This window comes from Eretmochelys imbricata, chromosome 3, assembly GCF_965152235.1.
Source record: "Eretmochelys imbricata isolate rEreImb1 chromosome 3, rEreImb1.hap1, whole genome shotgun sequence".
Lineage (NCBI taxonomy): Eukaryota > Metazoa > Chordata > Testudines > Cheloniidae > Eretmochelys > Eretmochelys imbricata.
Genome location: NC_135574.1, coordinates 95807014 through 95834955, shown reverse-complemented (window position 1 = coordinate 95834955; position 27942 = coordinate 95807014). Strand labels below are relative to the sequence as shown.

General features: G+C 40.6%; 1 protein-coding gene across 1 annotated transcript in view; it reads right to left on the bottom strand.

Moving 5' to 3' along the window:
- TPD52L1 (TPD52 like 1) overlaps positions 1–25625 on the bottom strand; it is an 84999-nt gene extending 59374 nt beyond the window's left edge. Inside the window, exons 1-2 of the mRNA XM_077811729.1 lie at positions 25529–25625; positions 32–147 (exon numbers count right to left, since the gene is read on the bottom strand). Of these exons, the coding sequence (XP_077667855.1) occupies positions 32–147; positions 25529–25625 (213 nt within the window). The remainder of the gene's footprint in view (positions 1–31; positions 148–25528) is intronic.
- Positions 25626–27942: the final 2317 nt, after the last annotated feature.

Below are 27942 nucleotides of genomic sequence, written 5' to 3'. Positions count from 1 at the left end.
AAGTTAATATCCAGGGGATCAAAAGCATTACCTTGGCTAGCTCAATCTTTAACTCTTCTTTCTCTTCTTCAGAAATAATGCTTGTGAAATCAATATCAGTGACTGTTTCTTCATCTGTCTCGTGCAATGGCTGTGTTTCCAGCAGACCTTTGAAAATAAGAAAGTAACTGTCAATAAAACTCTTACAATACATTTCACTGAGTGGTGATCGGGAGGGGGCAGAAGGTGGCCAACTGTATGAAACCTAAATAAAGGCTAACTTTTGTTACATGCACTAGAGTTATCCAGGTCTTTCTAATACATCCCATTTGGATTCCTCTTTTTTTTGCTTTTATAAACCTATTGCAAATGATAGATAATCACAGAATCATAGAAATGCAGGGCTGGAAAGGACCTCAAGAGGTCATTTAGTCCATCTCCCTGCCTGAGCCAGGGTTAAGTATACCTAGGCCATCCATGACTGGTGTTTGTCTAACATGTTCTTAAAAACCTCTAATGATGGGGATTCCACTTCTTAAGTACTGTTCCAGTGCTTAACTATCCTTATCGTTATAAAGCTTTTCCTAAGATCCAACTGTGATGACTGGAGCTTGATGGATGCATTACCTAGTGGTTAGGGAGTCATTTTTTTTTTAATGAAGCAGGGAATTGGTAGAGGAGCCCAGGCCCTCCCACTCCACCGGGCTACAGCCCCAGACCCCATGAGGGTTACCAAAGGCCAGGCACCCACGAGTGCCTTATGATTGCCATCTCTGGGACACTTACTACCTCCCATGCCATAGCCCAAGCTTTATAGTCTGTAGCAAAACTGGAAAAAAAAAAAAAGGTACTGACTGCATCTTTTAGTCTGTCTGGGCCTACCAGGTAGGTTCCTCTTTTCCCAGAGGAGCTGCTCCAGCATCCTTTCATAGGAGCACCCAGGACAGGTCCTTCTCTCTGCCTTGTCAGCCCCTTTCTGAGCTGTCTGGCTTCCTTTTAAGCTCCATTTCCACCTGGAGCATGCGCTGCAGATGTGGCTGGGCCCAAAATTGTTCTTTAACCCCTTCAGTCCTAGTGTGAGGCTTACACACCTCATTACACCAACCTAGATCTCCCTTGCTGAAACTAGGCGGATTACTTCTTGCACCAACCTTGATGGACATGGAGAAAAATAGTATTTTATTGTATTTTTTGTAGAATATTGACGTGAAGGCACCAACAAGATCAAGAAATCAATTATCACTGGATGCAGCATACAACACTACTGCATGATACAGTATAGAAGAAAAGAACATGAAAAAAACCTAGCTTTTTCTTCAAATTAAAAAATAAACATCGATCACTGCTGTGTGATGTCCACAACAAGGATGACAATGTAACTGCTGGTCAGTATAGCACTGTCATACAGTAGATCAATATACACTTTATATTTTTCCATGTGTGTCTTGTTCGAGATGTTTCAGAGCCTCTCACTATTAACTGAGTGTGACAGGTTGGATCACAGAAACCCCCTTGGGGCTGCCAACTGATGAGCTAGGACTACTACTGCCCCTGCTTTCCCTGCCAGCTTGGGTTGTGCCAGACACGCTTGCCAGCTACAAACACAGACCCTGGTCTGAACAATGTCCACAAGCTGCTGGCTTAATGGAAAACAGCTTAAGAAGTGTTCCTGTCTCCAACACTCAGATGCCCAACTCCCAACGGGGTCCAAACCCCAAATAAATCTGTTTTACCCTGCATAAAGCTTATACAGGGTAAACTCAAATTGTTCACTCTCTATAACACTGACAGAGAGATATGCACAGCTGTTTGACGCCCCCTCCCCCCAAGGTATTAATACATTCTCTGGGTTAATTGATAAGTAAAAAGTGATTTTATTAAAGACAAAAGTAGGATTTAAGTGGTTCCAAGCAATAACAGACAGAACAAAGTGAATTACCAAGCAAAATAAAATAAAACACGAAAGCCCATGCCTAATATAGTAAGAAGCTGAATACAGATAAAATCTCACCCTCCGAGGTGTTCCAAAAAGCCTCTTTTACAGACTAGCCTCCTTCTAATCTGGGTCCAGCAATCACTCACACCCCCATGGTTACTGTTTTTTATTCCAGTTTCTTTCAGGTATCCTTTGGGGTTGGAGAGACTCTCTCTTGAGCCAGCTGAAGACAAAATGGAAGGGTCTCGCAGGGGTTTAAATAGACTCTCTTGTGAGTGGACACCCCTCCCTTCTCCCCATGTAGAATCCCAGCTACAAGATGGAGTTTTAGAGTCACACGGGCAAGTCACACACATGTCCATGCATGACTCAGAACTTACAAGTAGAAGCCATTGTTCACTAGCTACCTTGAACATCCTCAGGTAGACTTCTTATATGGACTGGAGCCTTACAAGATCCATTGTCCATTAAGTGTTTCTTGATTGGGCACTTAATTTGCAAATTCCTTTCTAAAGAAGCTGCCCAAATGCCTTACTAAGGCTACTTAAAATCAAACAATACAAAAATGATACATGCATACAAATAGGATGAATATATTCAGTAGATCATAACCTTTGCAGAGATATGTTACATGGCATATGTAGAAGAAAACATATTCCAGTTTTGTCATATTTACATTCATAAGCATATTTCCATGAAGCATTATGGGATGCAACGTCACACTGAGTACTACTACTATGGAAAGTGTACCTCTGGGTTTGACTTCACTGTTTAAAAAGGTGTGGTTTTTACCTCAGCTGACTTATGCACATGAGCTATTCCAAGATAAAAATATAGTAAAGACAAAGCATTTTAGTTTTACCATGAGGTAAACTTATCATGCGCAGTCCTATACTGGCCAAAAGTTACTAGGGATGGTGGGGGGGGGAGAAAGCAGTAAATGTGATACTAAAAATCAAGATGTAAGGTTTTTAACACAGTCCCACATGACAGTCTCAAAACAAACTAGGAAAATGTGGTCTAGATGAGATTACTATATAGGTGGGTGTACAACCTGTTCAAAGACCATACTGAAAGAGTAGTTATCAATGGTTTGCGGTCACAATGAGAAGACATATCTAGTGGATTCCCACAGGGGATGAATAATTTTCATTAATCAATCACAGATAATGGAGAGGAGAGTATGCTTATAAATTTGCAGATGACACCAAGCTGGGAGGGGTTGCAAACATTTTGGAGGACAAGATTAGAATTCAAAACCATCTTTACTAATTGGTCTGAAATTAACAAAATAAAATTCAATAAAGACAAATACAAAGTTCTATACTTAGGAAAGGAAAAATATCAAATATACAACTACAAAATGGGGAACAACGGGAGTGTTATATGAATTGCACTGGAAGTAACTGTCCCTTCTAGCCCTACATTTCTATGATTCTGGATCCCCATCTGAGATTTACCTGATGGTGAAACTAAAGTGCCTTGTCTTCACTGTGTCATTACCTCAGGAGAGCTCACATGGGTTATTTACTCTGAGGTAAACATCACTGCTTTTTTAACAGTGAAGATAAGCCCTAAGATGATGCGATATGGAGGTTTCAGAATGCTGGTAAGTCTGAAGTACAAGCAACAGGTATGGGGAGTGGAATAGTCCAGAAGCTTGGAGCAGAGTATACTTCTGATTATTCTTGATAGCTTAATTCACTGTGCTGTCACACTTAAGCCCTGATCATACAAACACTGATGCACATGCTTAATCTTACTACCTGTAGTCCCATTGGGGGGAGGTATAGCTCAGTGGTTTGAGCATTGGCCTGCTAAATCCAGGGTTGTGAGTTCAATCCTTGAAGCCATTTAGGGATCGGGGGCAAAAATTGGGGATTGGTCCTGCTTTGAGCAGGGGGTTGGACTAGATGACCTCCTGAGGTCCCTTCCAACCCTGATATTCTATGATTCTATGAAACCAATGACAGTACTCATGGTGTTTAAGTGCATGCTTAACTGCTTCCAGGATCAGGGCCATGATTTGTCTCTTATGCTCAGGTGCGCTGAAGATCAGCGGCATCATGTCTTATTCGATAAGCACCAACAGGAAAGAGTTTTACAAAAACGGCATCCAGTGACTGTCACAAGGAATTTGGTGGCTTAAATAACTGGTGGATGCTTCCTATGGGTTGCAAAGAGAACGTGGAACTTTACCAGACTCCTCCTTCCCCAGCCTCTCCTTCCCTGTGCATTGCCTAGGGGGCCTGGCATTTGTGTGTTGTATAGCAAAGTTTAACAAAACTGCTTCTTATCAATTTCACACTGCAGTTCACAGGGTTCTGAATAGCAAAAGTAAACCGGACCATAGTTTTGACAACTTCACTCTGGTGCTGCTTGGCAAAGCAATGAATTGCAAGAGAAGCACTGACCTGTCTGGTGGCACCCTCAGGTACAGACCACTGTGTTGATTCATGTTGGAAGCTTACCTTTGCAACCATAAGGGTCAGAAACTTTTTAATAAAAATAAAAGCTTAAATTGTGCAGAAATTGATCATTTAGAAACAACATCATGCCAGCTTGCTTGGAAAAGCTAGGTATATGGATTTTTAAAGCCCTGACAAAACAAAAAAATATATTTCACACAAACTGCAAGAAAATAATTTCCAAATTATTTTTATTAGCCAGAAGAGCCAATTATTGTTTCCAGTTTATTCTGAGATTTTAAACAGTCTTACTAACAGCTTTTTCATAGCTCCAGTATGTGCTTTAGAAAAAGAAAGAATAAGTTAGACTCCAGCAGAAAAAAAAAATAAAAAGACTGTTTAAGGGTCTCGGCTTTGTCTTTCAAATACTCCATCATCAACCAGTATGTCAAAACAACCACTACCGTAAATTTCTACTTTAGACTTGGAAGCCTGGATAAACCCAGTATCCTTCCAATCCACAGCCGCATGTATCCAATGTAACTTCTGACCAAAAATCAAATCTCTGGGTCAGCTATAGCCTAGACAAAAGATACTTTACAATGTGCATCACTCAGCTGCCACAAAGACAGAGCTATGGCTAAGCAGAATTCAGCACAGTTTGAGCAGAATAAAATGAACTCTGGGGCAGCCAGAGTCTGATCTGGCCCCTGATCTAAGATACAGCATCCAGAGGGAAGCGAGAAAAGAAGGTAAGAGAAGGATGAAGAGAGAACCAACTAGCTTCCTATTTGAAATAGCATTTAATGTTGGATGAGATTTACATAGCTCATGCTCTAGAGGGATGACGTCACAGAATTTAGTAGCATAACAGGAAATGCCCCAACAACAAAGATAGTTGAATGGAAGCGAATGAGCAGATTGGTAGCTATAAATCATATCAACCAAACATGAACGAACATTGTATATCTATTTGTTACACACACACACACACACTTATGTAAAAAGATTAAGATGGCAAAGTTCAGCACTCAAAGTTATGAAATGCCAGAATTAGGCTACCTGTGATCCTCATCCAATTTGTCTCTCTCTGCCACCATGGCCTCCACTCAATCCCCCACCATAACCCTCCCATATTCTCCATTCTCATAGGCTCTCAGTTCCAAACTCACACTCAGCTCCTTGCTCCAGTCTTTGACCTGCCAGTCCCAGTTCTCCCCCTGCATGCAAGTTCCTCATCAGATCTTCTCCTGCCTCACTTCCTTCCCCCCATCCCACATGTTTTCAGTGAAAGGGCCCTAGAATTTGTCACCATGTTACAGTACTGTAAATTAAGCTAGGGTGAGGTTATTTCACTGAAAGCTCCAATGTGCCCAAATCACCAGATCTAGGCAGCTAAGATCCAGGACTTTTATGTGGAAGACCTGAGGTCTATGCACAGAAAATGGTTGTGCATTTTTGCACTTCAAAGAGTGCATTTCTTTACTGAAACCATGTACCCCAATTGCAAAATTAAATACGTACACAGACATTTACACATATGCGAGCACAAATACTTAGTTCTTACATGCACCTGCTGTAATGGAGCAGGTAAACAAAGGTGTGCAAAGGTACATCTTTTTCCCCTGTGGAATTTAGGCCTCAGCCTTTAATAAATAATAATAATAAAATTAAAAAAAATTATTCAGCCCTTGTACTTTAAGCCCAATTACCAGAGAAACCACTTCTTGTGTTACACCTCATCACAACAATTAAAGCCAACTTAGAGGAGAAGCACTGAAGTACTTAGAGGAGAGGAAAGTGATCAGGAACAGTCAGCATGGATTCACCAAGGGCAAGTCATGCCTGACTAATCTAATTGCCTTCTATGACGAGGTAACTGGCTCTGTGGATGAGGGGAAAGCGGAAGACGTGTTGTTCCTTGACTTTAGCAAAGCTTTTGACACTGTCTCCCACAGTATTCTTGCCAGCAAGTTAAAGAAGTATGGGCTGGATGAATGGACTATAAGGTGGATAGAAAGTTGGCTAGATTGTCGGGCTCAACTGGTAGTGATCAATGGCTCCATGTCTAGTTGGCAGCCGATATCAAGTGGAGTGCCCCAAGGGTCGGTCCTCGGGCCAGTTTTGTTCAATATCTTCATAAATGATCTGGAGGATGGTGTGGATTGCACCCTCAGCAAGTTTGCAGATGACACTAAACTGGGAGGAGAGGTAGATACGCTGGAGGGTAGGGATAGGATACAGAGGGACCTAGACAAATTGGAGGACTGGGCCAAAAGAAATCTGATGAGATTCAAGAAGGACAAGTGCAGGGTCCTGCACTTAGGATGGAAGAACCCCATGCACCGCTACAGACTAGGGACCAAATGGCTCGGCAGCAGTTCTGCAGAAAAGGACCTAGGGATTACAGTGGATGAGAAGCTGGATATGAGTCAACAGTGTGCCCTTGTTGCCAAGAAGGCCAATGGCATTTTGGGATGTATACATAGGGGCATTGCCAGCAGATCGAGGGACATGATCGTTCCCCTCTATTCAACATTGGTGAGGCCTCATCTGGAGTACTGTGTCCAGTTTTGGGCCCCACACTACAAGAAGGATGTGGAAAAATTGGAAAACATCCAGCAAAAATGATTAGGGGACTGGAACACATGACTTATGAGGAGAGGCTGAGGGAACTGGAATTGTTTAGTCTGTGGAAGAGAAGAATGAGGGGGGATTTGATAGCTGCTTTCAATTACCTGAAAGGGGGTTCCAAAGAGGATGGATCTAGACTGTTCTCAATGGTAGCTGATGACAGAACAAGGAGTAATGTTTTCAAGTTGCAGTGGGGGAGGTTTAGGTTGGATATTAGGAAAAACTTTTTCACTAGGAGGGTGGTGAAACACTGGAATGCGTTACCTAGTGAGGTGGTGGAATCTCCTTCCTTAGATATTTTTAAGGTCAGGCTTGACAAAGCCCTGGCTGGGATGATTTAGTTGGGGATTGGTCCTGCTTTGAGCAGGGGGTTGGACTAGATGACCTCCTGAGGTCCCTTCCAACCCTGATATTCTATGATTCAACTGGGATGATACTGTTTTTTGTTTTCTGGGACTAATCTTTCCAAGCACAGGGCCTTTGCTATTGGAATACATGGCCTTTTATTTGCTAGGGCAAAACACATTTTGCCTAGTTTTTGATTGACTGTCAATTTTTGTTTACTTAAATATTATTTGGCTATTAAAATATCCCTTGAGGAAACCAGGATTGTTTTCCACAATGGGCTGTCTATGCAATTTGTGTGTGATAATTTTTATAAAAGCTACACTTATTTACAAGATAAACCATTAGGAGTTCAACAGCATCTTACTCTGCCCCTTTCTCACATCCACTAATATCTTACTCTAGGAATACCTCCCTTGATTTCAGTAGAGCTATACGCAGAGTATGCAACTACTCAGTATGAGATAAAGTGGTAGAATACAACCCTAAATAAATTAAAAGACCAGATGAAATTTTAGCATGAGTCAATAAGCTGCATTTCCCCTAGAGTTTAATGAAAGAATGAGAGACTGTGAATTGAAATTATGCCTTTTAAATAGATTGTGATATTTATGCCTTAAATTCATTTCAGGCCCCGTTTTCCAATATATCCCAGGCACAAAGTTTACAAATATGAGACATTTCAGAATTCCTAAATTAGTTTTTCAGATGAAATGAACAAACAGATATGTATTTTACCTCATTACCAAATTACTGATTGGTTTTACATGCAGCAAAATGGAACCAGTTTTAACCGCATGTGCACAAAATTAAAGACGTTAAACAATTGACCATATTAGGATTCTGGCACCTGTACATTTGACTGATTTCAAATTCTGAAAGTCAGTCCAACTCTACAGCTAGAGGATAATTACCCACTTCCTAGCCTGAAGTCTGAAAATGGCCTGGAAAAAGCATAGAATCTGCTAAATCATGAAGTGAGTGTCCGGTGTTCTATGCATAATGACTGGTTTCAGCGTAACAGCCGTGTTAGTCTGTATTCACAAAAAGAAAAGGAGTACTTGTGGCACCTTAGAGATTAAATAAATTGGTTAGTCTCTAAGGTGCCACAAGTACTCCTTTTCATTTTGTTCTATGCAGTAGATAATAGTGCATGGGCAGGCATCACCCAAATGGTGCTGTTACAGACAGTCTTCCAAGTTATTTTGCCTGTATGTGAGTAAGTTTTGACTCTTGGGAAGACATGGTTTTGTTGGTGTTGGTTATTGCAAAGTCTGGTGTAAAGGTAGCTGAGAGAGTGGCTAGCAAGTCGTTCTCTGCCTTAGTCTCTGATTAGAGTCAATTCTGGAGGGTTAATTGCAGGGTGGATTTGATTTAAAATTACTAGTCAGGAAGACTCAATTTAATCATGGATTTCTACACAAAAGTGCATTCTTGTTGGTTGTTATAACCTTAATACATATTATGCACAACTCAGATGTAGGTTTCATTTTTAGAAGGTACACACTATACATTTTTAAAGTGATTTTGAAAAAAACTTTTCAGATTAGGTTTACAGCTATATCAGAAAATGAATAATTGTTTGATTATTTCATTTACCAAAGGTAATTGAAGCAGATATTTATGAAGTCATTGGGAGGTGAACTATCTCCAATTCAACAGGTTAATCATTAATATTTGGAGGATTTTCTTGCCATGCTGTATTAGGAGGAAACCACCACCAGACAGACATTTAAATGGTTTTATTTAACTAAAACAACAAGATTATGTATTCTGGAGTTTTAATGATCCAAAAAGTATGATGCTTCACTGGTCCTGTCGTAGGCTGTACAACCTTCATCCAGGTATCTGGAAGTTACTGGCTGTATTTTTTTTTAAATCAGTGTGCAGTGAGACATTCTTTTAAATTTCATTTTGTAGAGTACTCCATATCAAGCCATGTCACGTACAGTGACCTGGTAATAATGCACTACAGACAATAATACCTGTAGAGTTAAAAGCAGGAAATCCATAGAAAAATTCTCCTGTAGTCCAACAAAATATTTACTTGCATACTTTACTTTATTCATTTTCTGTACTGTTTATTTGTTAATTTACGAGATCTCCTATCATAATCTCTGGTCACTGAATATTAAAAACAGCATGCATAACTTGCTGACTACTGCCAGTATTGGAATTCATTCACCCTTAAATCTTCACAATAATCATGTTATGTTACATTTTACTACAGCTGTGCAAGTCATGCCATTATACTGTAGTTAGTGACATATTAGTTGTGGTGGGTGGATTTCCCCCCCTCCCCCTTTCTTGTTAATGCACTGAGATGTCAACAGTAGATAACTCTGCAAAACAACAAAATCTCTTCAAACTTAATCCTGGCACATAGAGTATTTACTCTTAAAAAATCAAATATTTATACAATTTTGGCCCAAATTCTGCAAAGATCTATGCATGTGCTTGATTTTTTTTTTTTTTTTTTTTTAAAAGAAACACACCCAGTGGGCTTGAACTAAATCCCAAAGAAGTGAATTGAGAGACTATTTTACTACTACAGGCTTCAGATCAGGACATGCGAGTAGTTCTGTTTACTTCAGCAGCACTATTACAGGTACAATACAGTTCAAGTGAGCTGGCTGCTGCTTTTTTTTTTATTTATTTAAAGTGAATTCTGTGGGTAAAATCCTGGCCACACTGAAGTCAATTGCAAAACTCCCGTTGACTTCACTAGAGTAGGATTTCATCCAGTGAATGTGTATGTACCATCTGTATCATAGCCTAATTCTTTGGGTAGAACAACAAACAATAAGGTTAAAGTTTACAAATCAGCTTTTGTGCATGTGTAGTGAGGCTACTGGCTTTTTAAATTCATACAGTTGCTTGTGGTGGTTGCATGCAACACGTACAGCAGGCTACACCAGAGTGATGTGATAGAGCATAATTTATATTCTGTCTAGACAATACGGCAAACTAAGAAGGACTTACCAAACAGCCTAACAGCTGTGGAGAAAGTCTAGAGGGTTAAAAGGTAGATAAGAAAAAAAGTCTAAATTTTGAATTTTAAAAATGTGTATTTTATTGTAGTGCTCAGAGTCAGCCTTTTCAGGGAAATGAAATCCTTCCACGTCAAGTTAAGAATGTGTGAGAATTAAAGGCTTTTTAGGTGATGGTCAGCAAGAATGATTCTGTTATAGTGTACGTGATTTTGACTTGGATGGTAAGGTAAGCGTCAGTCTATGTAACCATAGCTTGGAAGAGAGAGAGAAATGGATGCCACTCCCCAGTCCCTTTTTCAGCTGCCCTAATGAGCAAAAGGCACAGGCAACTCTGGACTATACATACCCTGCAGGGGTAAGCCCGGCTTTTCGGGGCTCTGCTGGCTGCAGTCTGCTACTGGGAGTTCCACTGGAGTCACTGCCCCTGCTTTCCAGAGCTCTGCATTCATTCTAGCCTGGTCTTACACCCACTCAACTTCCTGCTCTAGGGGGCACGTTGAGAGGCAAACCAGGAGAAGCATGTGCCTGGTATTCTGGCAATCCTCAGCCACTGAAACAGTCTGTAGGAAACCATCAGCGTCAGGACTGGGGCAGTGGACAGATAACTCTGATCTACCTTTGTTTCCCTTCTCCGATCTTGTACCAACCTCTCTCAGCTGGACACAAGGACTTGGCCTGTGGTGTGAATAGCACTTAATCTGAACTTTAAATTAATGAAACTTTTATGTGGGATTTTTATAATCCCACATTTAATTATACAGCAGGAAATGGAGTGAGAACTCAATCATTTATGCAACTTATGCTTGTGACTTCCCTTTTTACATTGCTTGTGACTTCCTGCACATCTACCAATGTGATATATGCCATCATGTGCCAGCAATGCCCCTCTGCCATGTACATTGGCCAAACCGGACAGTCTCTACGCAAAAGAATAAATGGACACAAATTTGACATCAAGAATTAGAACATTCAAAAACCAGTACTAGAACACGTCAATCTCCCTGGACACTCAAAAACAGACTTAAAAGTGGCAATTCTTCAACAAAAAAAAAAATTTCAAAAACAGACTCCAGCGAGAAACTGAAGAACTGGAACTAATTTGCAAATTGGACACCATCAAATTAGGCCTGAATAAAGACTGGGAGTGGATGGGTCACTACAAAAAACTAATTCCCCTCCTGCTGATACTCACACCTTCTTGTCAACTGTTTGAAATGGGCCACCTTGATTACACTGAACTCATTAGCACTACAAAAGTGATTTTTCCTCCCTTCTTGGCAACAGTTGAGAATAGCCCACTTCCACCTTAATTGAATTGGCTCATTAGCACTGACCCCTCCCCCCCACTTGGTAAGGCAACTCCCATCTTTTCATATGTTGTGTATTTATACCTCTACTGTATTTTCCACTCCATACATCTGATGAAGTGGGTTTTAGCCCACAAAAGCTTATGCCCAAATAAATCTGTTAGTCTCTAAGGTGCCATAAGGACTCCTCGTTCTTTTTACATTTGTTATCTTTTGGCTTCCATGGCAATCAGCCTTGCACTGAATAGAGTCATGGGATCAGCCTCTATGGCCCTCTGGGAATTCTGTGGCGCAGGGTCAGACATGATCCAGTCCACCACAAACAGTTGTTTTAAAATCCCTTAGCCTCTAGTTTAAGTTTGAAACTTCGCCTGGTCTACACCTAAAAAGTGTTGCTGGCCGAGCCATGGCTAGGCATTTGGAAAAAAAAAATCACTCCCTCCCAGACATAGCTGTGCCAGCAAATGCCCCAGTCTGGATGCAGTTCTACCACCAATGTAGCCTACTTCACCCAGGGAACTGGCTCAACTGGCAAAAGTCCAAAAGAATTTTTTCCACTACAAACTGCATCTCCACTAGGAGGAAGTGCCAGTATAGCTGTTTCAGTAAACTCTTTCTAGTGTAGACAAGGCTTTATTCGTTTATTCATGTTACACTCTTACTCTTGGAATTCAATTCTGTCACCTAGGAGAAGTATCAGTTTTTATGCAGAATTTCTGCTGCCTCTAAGAAACTGACAATTGTATACAATTGTTTTTAATAGTATCCTGCTATGACTGCTGGAATGATGTAATTGGGTATTTGCTGCCTCTTTTCCCTGTAGATGGTCTTGGAAACCCCTCTACTCATCCGAATGGGAATGGTCAGGTTAAATGTTATAATCGCAAGTATACATGCTGGAATTATCAGCCAAAATACGTTTCCAGTCAAGTTTTACCTTCAAATTATTCAAACTCAGTTACATTTTAAAGATAAAAACCAGAGACAACAGCATCAAATATTGATTAGCTACATCTTCTGTTTCCCTGAGCACTTTAATGAAAGATAGACACTACACCACACCTAATGTCTAAAAGGCAAACATTTATATTTCTTTTTCTGTTAGGAAACTAAGCAGGGGGAAAAGACTAATTAAGCATTCAGATTTCAGGAACTGTAATTAAGAACACTGGAGCTGTCCAGATTGTAATACTGCATTAGTGTCATTCATATTCTTTTTCTCATCATCAACACACAATGCCAGGAAAGGGACATCTGAAATGCTTGTAATAAAAATTAAAAAGTGGTCATAAAATCCAGTTCAAATTGCAGCAATTACCACTGCTCTTATTTTTTCATTCCTTAAATTACACCAGGAGGATCCAAGCAGGAAGAGAGTCATTGCTCATTCTAGTCCATGTGGACCACACAATTTCTGTGAGAGACACAGACACACACACAGACTGACTTCCCTTCTGTGCATGGTCCTAACCATATGGACCTAGGATGCTTGATTCTGAAGAACATCCTAGAACTTGTCCGTTCTCCTGTGGATAGTACTGCCTTATTTTTCCTCACCTCCTCCAAGCTTGAAGCCAATGCTGTTTTGTGGCTTGGCTAGACCTGCTTACAGAACTGAAGGAAGAAAGAAGGCAGAGGTGGAGGCAAGTGTAGGGGATGAAAAATCAAAAGCCAGGTTCCTCCTGGCTTGTACATGGGTGCACGTAGGAGAAAATATACAAGAAGCCTTTTCTTCACTCCTTGCAAGGACCAAGCAGAATTAGAGCTTCAGCCTTCTGAGGAAGGCAGGGACTGGTGGGGGTTGGGTGGGACCAGTGCTTTAATTTCTTCCTTGCACTGGCTAGTTGCATAGGGGCTAGTATTGGGAGCATAGCCTCTGTGCGCTCAATGCTCCAGGAGGCATTCTATCTTCTCAAGGCAGAACATGCCTCCTAGTACTCTTTACAACCCCTTATCTAGGCTGTTCCTAAGCAGCACAATCTAGCCCTAATTTGGAAATAGCCTTAGAAATATCATTGTTTAGCGATTCTCAAATTACGGTTTGTGGAACACTTGTTTGTAGTCCCTGGCCAACTTGCTGGTCACAGTATGTAAGCGCTGGTCTTCGTTTTCAGCTACAAAGTCACATTAAAAGAAGCTAAAAATACATTAAAATACTTTCCTAATATTGTTTTCCTGTAGAAGGAATTGCTGCAGATGCCAGAGGGCTGTTATTCTATCCCTAATAGAAGGTAGCTTGTGCAACAACCAATGACAGAACATACTCCATGACATGACCTCTATGCTAAGATGTGATATGCACTCTGAAAGAGTTTTCCCGTCTTACCACAGATAAATCAAGCGGCAGTTCAGTGGGTAAAAGTAGCACAATTCCAGCTGCTGTAAAGAGCACATATTACCAATGAAAAACAATTACCAGACTTCAACACAAGATGTAACCCTCCAACCAAAATCATTTTCTGAAATATCCAGTGTACATATTAGTCATGTATGGCCGTTAACATCTTATGCAATCACGTCTAGCTCTCTCTGCACAGTATAATACTCTTGGCTGCCTGAGGGAACAAAGATGGCTTTGATTTTTAAGTTGTAGGTATGATAATACAATTGTGAAATGTAACAGTTCAAAGCCAGCAGAGGTTTCTTTCCATTATATCAATAGTGAAAGTAATAACAGTATTGTACCATTCATTTTGCTATTTATTAATCATTCTTCACAACTTCCTAAAGGGTCATGGAAAGAAAAAATGTGTCACAAATGGAAGGGGCATTTTCTTTTCTATAGCCAGTAACAGAGAAAAAACAGAGTCCTGGCTGAATGATGGGAGATGAGAAAATAGGTGTCATTTTGCTACAAGATTGATTTGCTCTCTGCAAATCAGCTTTTTTTTTTGACAACTCCTATTCAACATATTTATAAATGATCTGGAAAAAGGGGTAAACAGTGAAGTGGTAACATTTTCAAGTGATACTAAACTACACAAGATAGTTAAGTCCAAAGCAGACTGCAAAGAGCTACAAAGGGATCTCAAAAAAAAACTGGTGACTGGGCAACAAAATGCCAGATGAAATTCAATGTTGATAAAATTCAAAGTAATGCACATGGGAAAACATAATCCCAACTCTTCAAACAAAATGATGGGGTCTGAATTAGCTGTTACCGCTCAAGAAAGATCTTGGAGTAATTGTGGATATTTCTCTGAAAACATTTGCTCAGTGTGTAGCAGCAGTCAGTCAAAAAAGCTATCAGAATGTTAGGAACCATCAGGAAAGAGATAGATAAGACGACAGAAAATATAATGCCACTATATAAATCCCTGGTACACCCACATTTTGAATACTGCATGCAGATCTGGTTGCCCCATCTCAAAAAAAATACATTAGAATTGATAAAGGTACAGAGAAGTACAACAAAGGTGATTAGGGATATGGAACAGTTTCGGTATGAGAGATTAAAAATACTGGCACTTTTCAACTTGGAAAAGAGATGACTAAGAGGGGATACAATAGAGGTCTATAAAATCTGGTGCAGAGAAAGTGAATAAGAAAATGTTATATACTCCTTCAGATAACACAAGGACGGGGGGGCAGGGGTCACCCAATGAAATTAATAGGCAGCAGGGTTAAAAGAAACAAAAGGAAGTACTTCTCCACACAACATGCAGTTAACCTGTAGAACTCACTCATTGTCAGGGGATGTTGTGAAGGTCAAAACTATAACAGGGATTAAAAAAAAAAAGAACTAGATAGGTTAATGGAGGATAGGTTCATCAATGGCTATTAGCCAGAATGGTTAGGGATGCAACCCTATGCTCTGAGTGTCACTAGCCTCTGTTAGCCAGAAGCTGGGAGTCGACGACAGGATGGATCACTATGACCACCGGTTCTGTTTATTCCCTCTGAAGCACCTGGTATTGGCCGCTGTCAGAAGACAGGATACTGGGCTAGATGGACCATTGCTCTGACCCCATATGGCCATTCTTATGCTCTTAAGTCATTTCAAAACTCAGGTAAAAAAAATGTGATTTTTCTCCTTTGTCTATAACCTCTTAATTTCAGTTCCCAGCTGATACAATTTATTACCTAACTCTGCAATGGTGTTATTTAACCCTGCAAATTGTTTTGAAATTCAGTAAAAAGAGAAAATGTAAACTATGTAGAAAAGTTGCACTATATTGATAGTTAAGATCACCTCTCACGCTAGCAAGTGTATATTTCTAAGAAACAAGTCCTTCACTATCACCTTTCTTTTTCTCTGCTTAAGTTCCCTTCCTTCATCATCTGCATTTACTCCACTATGCCAAATGTTTCACTTTTTCTATGTGCCCTCAATCACAAATACTAACATCCATCATGCACAGCACAAAGCAACAATTTGGTAGTTTCATTACATGGCATACCAGTCCTCCTGGTTATGCCTTTGATTCTTCCCTGCTACCATAACTTCTACCATCTGCCTATAGTGCAATCCAAGGTATGTTTTCAACGCAGATAAACATACCTAAAAATAACAGGTTTCAGAGTAACAGCCGTGTTAGTCTGTATTCGCAAAAAGAAAAGGAGTACTTGTGGCACCTTAGAGACTAACCAATTTATTTGAGCATGAGCTCTCGTGAGCTACAGCTCACTTCTGATGAAGTGAGCTGTAGCTCACGAGAGCTCATGCTCAAATAAATTGGTTAGTCTCTAAGGTGCCACAAGTACTCCTTTTCTTTTTTCTAAAAATAACAGTGTAGTTGTAGTAGCACAGGCTTCAGCAATGCCAATAGACACTCTTGGTTCCCGGCATGCCTGTACAGCCCGCGCTGAAGCTCATGCCACTACACCTGCACTGATATTTTTAGTCATGCTCGTGTGAACAAAGCTAGCATGGGTAGGTCTACCCGAGCTGCAATCACACCTTGCATTGAAGTGTAGACATACACTATGTTTTCTGCTCAAAGCACTGAGAGCCTGCCATGATTGCCCCTCTGAACACAAAATATACAGATAATATTCGTCTCAGAGGCCTCTAAGACAGATATTTATACAATTTGTTGAAAATTCCCAAATTACCCTGATCACCCTTTAATGAAATTTTTGCACTTATCCACCATGTACAGAAAGAACACGCACAAAGAGTTTTGAAACTACCAGAAAATAGCCTATAAATGCCAATTAAATAGTGCAGAGCTCCTGGGGATGGCTACAACTGACAGGCCTTTTGCAGAGTGTCTTGGTTTAGGTCAGTGAGAAGGAGTTAAGAAAGGTGAATAGAATGTGTGAAACACGAATGAGGAATGAAACAAGTACTTACAGTATTTGCCTCAACGACAGCATGGCCAATTATTACCAAATTCATCCAGTAAAAGATTACAACAATTATTCCAAGGAAGTTATACAGGAGTATATCAAAGCATGGAGATACCTGTTGAAGGTGTGAGCAGTCATTAAGGGCGAAGCAGTCATGCTGAAACAGAGGTCACTCTAGCCTGAGGTGACTTCTAGTCCTCTTACAACTTACAGGACAATTCCATTGAGGATCCAAAGATGGAAATGTCACTAGCTTTTCCTGACAGAATGAACGTGGAAGCATCTGTGGTAGAAACAGAGGGGTAAGTCACTTCACCCACCACTCATAAGTGACTACCGAAACCCAAATTCAAAATCTTACTTTTGACCAATTTCATGGTGATTCAACTGGAGATCGCTTTCTAGTAGACAGCCAATACAATATGTATGGGCAGTGTTTACCTGTATGAACACTGATGATTATTTGGTGGACAACAAAAATATTGGCATAACAAAACATGTCAGGGGTGGTAGTAAGACAAGCTTATTAAAAGTAAATAAGCTCAAGTTATTTTTCATATCAGTCTTCTTTCCTTCAGAACAGTCAGCTTGATCCATGGCAGTGTTACCTCCACTTCTTGAACCCAGTGCCCTGGCTAAAGTTAATAATGCTACTCCTGGTCCTCAGAGATGTGAAAGAGAGTAGGCACTCCTTCACTAAAGTTTGCCTTTTTTGTACAGTGAAAGAAATCTGAGGTTTTTCTTAACTAACTAAAGAACATACAATCTAGGTAAAATCTGTGTAAGCTCTTTGCTGCAAGGGCCATCTTTTTGTTTTATGTTTGTACAGTGCCTAGCACAGTGGGGTCCTCGTCCATGACTGGGGTTCCTTAATTCTGTCATATTACAAATAAAAAAGAATACATGATAGACATCGCTCCCTTTTACTGGAGCAACCACATTTTATATAAAAAAAACAAAAGTATACGAAAGTAACCTTCAAAAATTGATTTCTAGGAGCACTATGTGTATATGCAAAGGTGACAAGCAGGGGTGCAGGCAAATCTGATCCTAAGAGCTTATCATGATGATCACACTTAAAACCATGCTCTCTCGTACCTTGCCTACATGCTGAACTTGCTGGTATGGGAGTTTGGAAGCAGTGGGGCTCAATATTTACTTTTGATCAGTATAGAAGCTTGGTGTGTGTGTGGGGGGGAGGGTACTAATGTTCTTCTAACATACAAGAAAGGCAAGGAGAAAATGAGAAAGATTTTGGATCTGAGACAGAGACTGTCACACCTTGGTCACATCTCCAGTGACATGTAACTGTATCTTGGATATAAAAATGTAATTGCAATAATAATACTTCATCACTATGTTCTGCTTTTCACCCATAGAACTCAAATGGCTTTATGAAGATGATTAAGTATCATTATCCTTATTTTATAGATAGGAAAATTAAGGCACATATAGACAAAATGACTTGCCTGCAGTCATATCTAAGGTCAGTAACTGATCTACTATTAAAACCCAGGCCTTTTGGCTCCCATTCCAGTGCCAGATACATTAAAAAGTTCTTTGAACAAAGAGCCCACTTTTAGAGAGGCACAGTGTAACAACAAAAGAAATATTTACTTTTAATTTAATCTGTTACATGTATACTGTACTGGGTTTTTTCACTATGACATTTAAATAAAGTCAAATAAAACTAGCTTACCCAGATCAAGTCCCTTTACTATATTACTGCATAGAGTATATCTGTTAAATCAGAAAGATCTAATTTTCCATTCAGGCACTTTTTGAAATAGAAAATTGAATATGCTCTTTCTAAACCAAGATTCCTAGAATACTCTACCTTCAAGAATGCTGCTAAACAACAAGCATCCAAATTCCTAAATACTACCATCTACAACATAGCCACATATTTCTACTGCTTTGCATTCTAGTACCAAGCCTGCTCTGTTGTAATCAACCTTTAAGCAGGAGGTGGCCTGAAACAAAATTCCTCAGAACACCAAGTGCTAACATTTCTATACTTTATTGATTTGGGAGGCACATTAATAGAAACCTTTCTTGATACCCTACTAAACTACATTGAGCACCCATATTTGCACTGCCCCCCCAGAAAGAGCTCTTATGAAAAGTATTTCCAATGTAAAGTAATAATAAAATAGCAGAGAACAATTACAGCCAGCATTTATGAGCACATTCTGTTTCTCTCCATCATCATCTTTGTTTATAAAATTGGCAAAGTTGCAAAGTCTTGTATAACTGGCAATCTATTTAAGATGGGGGAAGTCTGTTTATATCTGGTATCCAACCAGATTATATTCTCATTGCCCAGGATTAGCATTATCCCACTCAAATTTCTTCAGCCTCAGAAAATTGGACTTACTTCTATGACAAGTACCTTAGCCATGCTGAAAAGCTGCACAGGTTCAAAAGCTTGCAAGAAAAGTACTGCATTTGGTTTATTGACGTTTATTTGCTTAAAATCCAAGGATAATCACTGGTATTTTGTTCTAGTTCTATTTTTTCTTTTGAGTTGTACAAAAAGGTTAAAAGATAAAAGAACAGCTATCTCAGGCTCTAGGCCACCTTGATAAATATTTTAAAATTCAATTCTTATAAATCACAGCCCCACCGATTTCACCTCACCCCATCTTCATGTGATGTTATTAACACAGCAGCCAAGACATCCAGTTTTAGGGGAAAATATGCTAATTCTCCAACCACCTGGAGGACCTTTTGCAGTTCCCCCTCTCCTGCTTTCTTCCCAGCCTAGGCAATGAGAAGCTGGAGAGAGCTCACAGTAGATCATGCATGCCCAAGGTTAACAGAGCTGACTTCTGAGCCCCATGAAGAGAAATCTCAGCATTCATTAAAACCAGACAAAAACCCCTGTATACCTAGCCTTCTTCCTTATGAAAGTAGCCTCAGGAATGTATGCCACTCACTCAGGTTAAAAGGAACAAGTAACTGGTGGCTGCCCTTCTGCATCAGGAGGCTGGGTGGGGAAGCTAGATACCCTACACTATCCTCTCTCTCTCACGCACGACACACACTTTATATAACACACATCCGTAAAGGTTGGGGTGTCTCTCAAAGATGGATTTCACCAGCCCTCTCATGCTCCTCAGGCAGGCCCTGTTCCTAATAGGGTGGTCATGGTCCACAAGGTAGATTACATTTGGGGCAGCAAAAAACTTTTGCAGGCGACTTAAAAACGCTAAGGCCAACTCTGCTTGTTAAAGTTTCCAGCCCCCTTTAGGAAACAGGAACAGCAGCTGGCTTAGTCCCCTCATAGCCATAGCCAGGGTGTACCTACTAGTGTTGAAGCCGCAACAGCTGCTGCAAGAGGCACTCCCTTCAAAAGCCCACCATCACTGCTAGGAGTACAGCAGTGGACACAATGTAGTTAGTCCTCCCACTTTTTTCCTGTCAGTCACTCCAGATGTGAGGTGGAGGAAGAAGGAGGCAAGCCAACCTGCCACTCCACTGACCAGGAATCCCATCCACCTCAGGAACTAAAGAGAACATTTTTGAATAGACATTCAAAACCACCACCAAATGGGACCCACTCTTCATTGCATACCCACCCCACAGGCGGGAGCTGAGAGATGGCTGCCTTGCCTACCAGAGGCTACAGGACACCTCCACCACTGCTGTAAGGAAGAGAGATGCCAGGTCAGGGGAGCCACCTAGAACCTCCATGAGATGTTAGGGTGGACAAGAAGCATGATGGGCCTAGAGAGGTAGGGTGGAAGGACCAATGCATTTGAGGGTGGGAAAAGAATACTGGATTGATGGGATGTGGGTGGGGAGAGAATGGAATTGATATGTGTGTGTTGTGAGGAGAACACAGAGAACAACTGGGGTAGAGGAGTCTTCTGCCCAGGGGATGTCACACGTACCACCAGCTGAGTTGGCAAATATTAAAGGAAAACCCTCTTTAAAGTGTTGGTAGCACCTCACTGTAGTTAGTGCCATTTTTCCTTGCTCTTATCCAGCTTGTTATGAAGGAGCTTTCTTGTTTCCTGTCTAGTATCTCTATGTACCCCAAAATCTTTTGCATCAGTTGCCAAGGTGGTTACATGGAAGTGCAACAGCAGCCTGTGCAAAAGATTCTGGGGCATATGCAATGCCAGAAGGCATCAAATTGCAGACAGCTGAACTAGAAACAAAGTCCCATTAGAGAAGAAATCAAAAGAGGACTGTAGAGGTAGAAGGCTATGCACAAGCCATGTCAGAAGGTAGGACAGAAGGCAAAGTAGGCTGCTCAGTTTAGGGAAAGGGACAGAAGGGATTCATGGGACAATGTAATTTCAGGAGATTTAGGATGGGAAGGTGAACTGGGTCGGAACAAAACAATAAGATTGGTGTTGTATGATGGGAACTGTAGATGGCTAAGCAGGCCTGACCCTCCAGACACAAGTCCCTCTCCTCAGACGCCTCGATCTCTGAAAATATGCTTATTTCTGAAGCCAGACTATTTGGAAAATAGGTATTAAGCATTCTACGGTATTTTCAGCACTTAGCATTGCCGTTACTGAATGGGAGGTTCCCAGCATCAGCCCTATGCTTATTCAGACTGCCAGTGATGAAAGATTAAAGCAGACAGAGGCTCAAAGATTGGGAGAAGAACGGTTTGTATTTCATGATGTTTATTATCTGAATAAACCTGTATCCCTTTCTAATTTAGATGGGCTCTTATTAATTAATATTGCTTAAATTGAAAGTAAGGATCTAATTATGTATTTTAATAATAATTTCTCCCATCCCTCCCTCCCATTATCTTGTCTTGGCCCTGCAAATGCTTTTGTGCGCTTAAATGAGATTACTCATGTGCTTAAAGTTAAGTCAATGGTACTTCCCTAGTGCTTAAAGATAAACATGGGATTAGGGATTTAGTTTGTAAGGTCTTTGGGGCACAGACGGTCTCTTACTGATGTATGTGTTCATACAGTGCCTAACGAAATGGAGTCCTGAGTTTAGCTGAGGCCATCAGGAACTACCACAATGCAAATAATTAATAAAAGGGCTTTTTGAAGTTTCATGAAAATTCACAGAGCCCATCAAAAGTCTGATTTAATTCAGATAGTCTACAAATAATAGCACATGCTGATTTTCAGATAGACTGAAGATGGTGGCCAACTCCCTTTTCTCTGCTACATTTTATATTAATATACATGTGTGTATCAGGGGGGCATGTATGTATTTCTTGACTTATTGCACATTTTACTGATTTATGTCACCCCACACTGTGGCAACATAAAACGGCACAAAGAACTAGATTGTGTAGAAAGACATTTTTGAAACAGGCAAAAAGTCATTTAATTTCCTGAAAGTTGTTAAATAATGGGGCATTTGTGAGTGCTTGCAAATTTTTAGCATTTACCTTCCTTTCAGTGGGAATGCAGTCCCCCCCAGCAGTGCATGTTGATCTGATTAATCAGATACTTTGAACTCAATGGATTTTTCAAAGTAAACAGCTATAGCAGGTAACAAAGTAGTAGCAATGTTCTGAAAAACTGCAGAAGATAATATGGACAAAAAATATTCAGTTTTCAGTATTTAAGTGTCTTTAATTGAATCCCACTGTGCTAAAAGCATGGAGGTTCAGTACGCTATGCTGCTGATCAGACTGAAGTCTATAACTGCAGTAATAAGGGTTAAAAGTTAGGTCAGACAGAGGTCTCAGAATAAAAGATTTACAGATATAAAAGCTTTAGCATGGGATCTATTTGCATGTTAACATCACTGGAAGATTTTTTTTTCCCTCTACACCGTGAACACTGTCCTGAGGGATAATGAGACACAAGATACAAATGAGAAAACAGTGGGAAAACGTAACCTAAAAAGAAATGGGTGAAACCTTGGGGCATCCCACACCTGTTTGTTTTCTGATTAACTGCAGTACCTTTTTTATAACCAGAATATAAAATGTATCTGTGCACTAAGACCCAGACAACCTCAGGGCTAAAAACGAATCATGAACAGAACAAAACTAAGCAACGTGAAGTGGCTTAATTTAATCTCTGTACCCAACACACACTACTAAGGCATAGTAAAAGACCAGTTTGACAAGGACAGTCTCTTCTGGGTCAGCAATGGCAGCAGGGGGAATGCTATGAAGAGCTGCTAAGTGAAATATACTTTAGCAATACATATTATTGCACTGACTTTTTGAACTGTCCCATTAACATAGTCTTATTAATTACAGAGAAAATATTTGTAAGTGACAAATTGGAACATGACAGTTTACACAAATCCTACAAAGCAGAAAAAGAATAAGCAATGTTGTCATATCAAACTCTTCGAAGAACAGGATCACCTAACATGGCATTTGAAAAGATAAATTTAGGAAACAGGGATCCAAAATAAACCACATTACACTGCAGCCTCAATGTAGAGCATTAGAAAAGTCCAGGAGCTGAGCTATATAAATCCATTAATTTTGTCAATCAGCTTCTGTAATAGCAGCCTACAGAACATGCTTTTACTTGAGAATCCCTGCTCCTCAGCAGGCACTGAACGTCTAACGACAATGACATTTTACCTTTTTCTTTAAAAACTAAACAAAGGCCAAATTCCCCATTGTGTTACTCCAAGAAAATACATACAATCCTGTTCACAACCAACATTTTGCCTTCCTTTGGGGCACCTGTTTAACACAATTCTGGTAAGTATGAATGCGGCCTATATTTACTTCAGTAAATTTCACCCTTCCATTTCTCTGTCCATCCCCATTAAATTGTGTTTTCTAAACATGCCACCCTCAGTGGAACGATAATACTCCCCCTTGTGTTTTAAGAGCCCTGTCCCGCCACATGCTGAGATTCCACAACTCCCAAAAAAGCCAATGGGAGTTAGAAAGATTAGTGAAATGCATCCATGTGAAGAAGGCCTTATGCTGACCCCAGGCACCTTTTAAATCCTGCATAAGCCTTCAAAATAAACTGGCTTTCTGCACAGTGGTGAATTTCATCCAGTGTAAATTATACTTTCTATAACTGGACCCTGAGATAATTAAAAAATAAATAATAATCTTACTGGTAGTATTGTAACTAACATTAACTAAAACTGTGTAAAGAAAAACCTAACAAAAATATCTTGGGACATATTATGCAATCAGTTTTTAAACAGAACTCCCCACTGACCTCAATTGAGATCGGTTTAAAAACTGGTCGCATGATCTGGCCTATTGTGTGCAACTCTCACACGCATTGGCAGTGTCACAAGACCAGGATTATAATTCCTCTATGTGAAGAAAGCTCAAAAAGAAGTGAACTCTGAACCAGAAGGCTCTAGTTTAAATAAATTGGTTAGTCTCTAAGGTGCCACAAGTACTCCTTTTCTTTTTGCGAATACAGACTAACACGGCTGTTACTCTGAAACCAGTTTAAACTGAGTATTCTTTTTATATATAATGTTTTAAATAAACATAGTGCTTTGCTTTTTAAAAAAGGTCTCTGTTAATATGTTGCTGTACTACATTTACTGTAGCTATGGGTGATGCATAGAAGAAGTGAGAGGAAAAGCAGAAATTAGAGTGGCAAGACTGTAAAATGGTGATCCCAGAAGAAACAGATCTGGAATCAGGACACATGAAGATGGGGAGGGAGATTTTTTTCAAGGAGCTATCAGGACACCCTCTACATTTTGGATCCTGTTACACAGCAATCCCTACAAAACCTTTGAGAGAGAATACAATACCCGCCCCCCCCCCCTGCTTTTAAACAAGGCAGACAAGCATGTCATTAGTGACACAAAAGCCCACAATTTACTTTGAGAACTGTTTAATCTCTAAGAGGTAAATAAAGTCTTTAGTTATTCAACAAAATGGGCTTCATTCACCACCCCCCAAACACAGAAAATGGGGGTGTGCTTTGTATTGTAACCAATAGGCTTTTATTTACCTTTAAAGTTCCAGTGAACAGATTAATAAAAGACAGACTGAAGTACAAATGATTTGTGAAATGGATTGGGGGAAGGAATAAAGGAAGCCACACAATGGTCTGGAAGCTGCAGAGCAAGGTAAATAGCATGTTCTGATATATTTAGTACAGTATAGGTTAATGCAGACCCCAGCAAATTATAGCCAGAAAGAAAGAAAAAACAAAAAAACATTTCTTGTACAGAAAGGTCTTTAACACTGTGAAGAGAGGGAGCAGAGCCAATGCTTTAGGAGAGTCTCATTTCCCTGGTTTCCTAACTCTCTCCAATTCGGTTTTAAACTAACCCAAATCTATTTCTTCATCTAACCTGTAGCATTGGGTTAAGGGGGGGGGGCACGACGAGGGCCCTCTCCCCCAAGAAAAGGGGGGAACAAACACACCAGAAATAACCTCTCCTAGCCCTCAGGTGCTCACCCAAAGTTGATTTACTTGCAGGAAGGGGGTCTGTTTGCAGGGGTGGGGACAGAGAGGCTGCATCATCTCTGTAGTTTAAGGAGCATCGCTTGCTCAAAAAGAGCCCCCAAGGCGGAGCTGCACGTCCCTGGGGCCAAGGGAATGAAATTTCCCCCCTCTGGAGCCTGGACCTGCTGCACCAGAAGGGAAAAGCGAAGAGAGCAAAATACAAAGCGACTCCCAAGAACAACCCCCAAAGCTCCAGCCTCCCGCGGACTCCGCCGCCCTCCCAGGGACTAACCTTGTGCCTGCTGCGCCTCCATTGTCCAGGGGACGGTAAGGCCGGGTCGAGGTTGAGGAGGAGCCGCTGCCTGGCACCCACCCGCACCGCCCGGCATCCAGAGGAAAAGGCGCAGCGCGGCTGCGGTAACCGCCGCAAGTGGCCCCTGGTTACCGCTTCCCCGCCCGACCGCCCGCCCTGGAGTCCGGAAGCCGCAGCCCCACGCCCCCTAGCGGCCAGACGCGGCCGGGGGCGGCGCGCTACACTAATGCTGCTCACCTGGCACCGGCCGAGCGGCCTCTCCGCCGTCCGCTCCCCACAGGTGCTTGCACCATGCGGGTGTCACTCCGGCCTTGAGTGGAAACAGCTGGGAAGCCACGGAATCCCCAGGCTTGGATTAAAAAACCACCACCAGCACAAGATGAAAAGCGAGTTCCTGGACAGAAGTCTGCTATCGGGAAACCACCCCAATGTCCTCTTGTAGAGCAAATCTGCTGACAAGGGACCTGTGCAGGGAGTAAGAGCTGGCGTTTCACCTGCTTTCTCAATCTATTTTAAGACACGTAAAGGACATATCTTTGTTTAATGACACTGGATGTGTTAAAGAGATATTATCAATTTATAAATCACTCCGGTAGGATTTTTATGTATTTATTATTGTTACACGCAACACCTAAAATGGCTGTGACTGAAAGAGATTAGTAAATACGTTGCTGTTCTCCCTCCCCACCATTTCATTATAGGTAGTCAGTTTCTTCCAGTCTTTCATTCAGCAAAGGGAATAAATTTTCCTCTTTAAAAAAAAATCTGATTGTAAAACTGGCAGGGCAGGGGACTCAGGGGCAGATGTACCTGGAACTATTTAAAAAAATTAGGGGTCAAATATTCAAAAGTGCATAAGGTACTTAGGTATGTAAGTCCCATTTTTAAAGGTGCCTGGGGTCCTGACTCCCACAATGAAAATGGGCTTTTGAAAATCCCACTAGGCACATGTCTCTTTAGGCACCTTTAAAATGTGGCGATATGGGTCTATGTCACTTTTGAAAATGGGACGTATACTTCTAAATCACTGAAGCACTTTCACTAGGACTTAGGAGCATAAGGCCCAGATCCTCAAAGGTCCTTAGGTGCCTAACTACTTTTGAAGATCTGCACCCTAAGTGACATAGGAGCATAAGTTCTATTTTCGTAAGTCATTTAGGTGTTTGATGGCAAAATTTTCCAAATCTCAAGGTGACGGTCTTCCTTAAAAAGTAATTTCAAGTATGACACTTTCCTGAGTGTCACTGTCAGCTTGGGTGGTTTTACAAGCTCAGGGTTTTTTAAGTTCTCTCCCTTGTTGCTATGTGAAAGACTCACAAACCCTTGGGGAAATTGACTGGTGAAAACAGTGGAAGTGAGTATATGCAGTGCTATCAAATGCACAAAGTAAACAAAATGAAAAAAGAACATATATTTCTAATTTCTTTCAGTTATAGTCATTGTATGTGCTACAAGTAACAATAGTAAGAAAAAAAAGTTGCTTTTTTTTTTTTTTTTAAGTTGCCAGTGACTCTTTAAGACCAAATGATTCAAATTAAACAAATAAAATATGCCAATAGGCAGTCAGGCTGGAACACAGAAGTCAGTCAACAATGACAGATTTAGGCCCCAATCCTGAAAATAATTATGCACATGAGTTGTCCCATGTAATCTATACATAACGTTAAATCTTAATTTTTTGCAGGAGTCGGACTATCAAAAGCTCCTCATTTCTAGTACTGCTCACCAAGATAAAAGAATACATGTACAGTATAAAGTTCAAAAATAGGTATACAATAAATTAAGCAAAGAAAATTTAGACTGAATACTAGGAAAACATTTCCTAAAAGTGAAACGAAATAGCCTTTTCGAACAACAGAAGGAGGTCTATTTGAAAAATGTTAATAAAATGGAGTTACACATAATTTCCACTACACTGATCTTGAACACTGTTAGATGGCTGGTGTGTATAGGGTCAAACTGTGTTCAAAACAATTTTTGAAGAAAACCGTAAGGCTAGGAGTCAAGTACCATTCACAAGGATGGGAACTCTGTTAAGGTCCATCCAGATCAGCTCCCCTCTGCTTGTTCAAGATGGGTCTGATGGAAACCCACATTTGTGAACTATTTTAAACACTGTTTTCGAATGTAGTTTATTTCTCATAGAAAATGGTGAAAGTCCCATCACTTGTGTACTTTAAAACTAAGACAGAATAATGCATTCAAAGATAGAGTGTTGGTAAAATCCTCTAGTGGCAGGGAATGGCCTAGATTATCTTGGTCTTCAATTTCTATTCTACGTTTAGTAAACTATGTTTGGAAACACTATTCTCCCACCCAACCTTTCAATGGTTATGCATTGTGTATATCAAAAAAGTAACCCTTTTACATTGCATTTATTTCAGCTGTGCTAG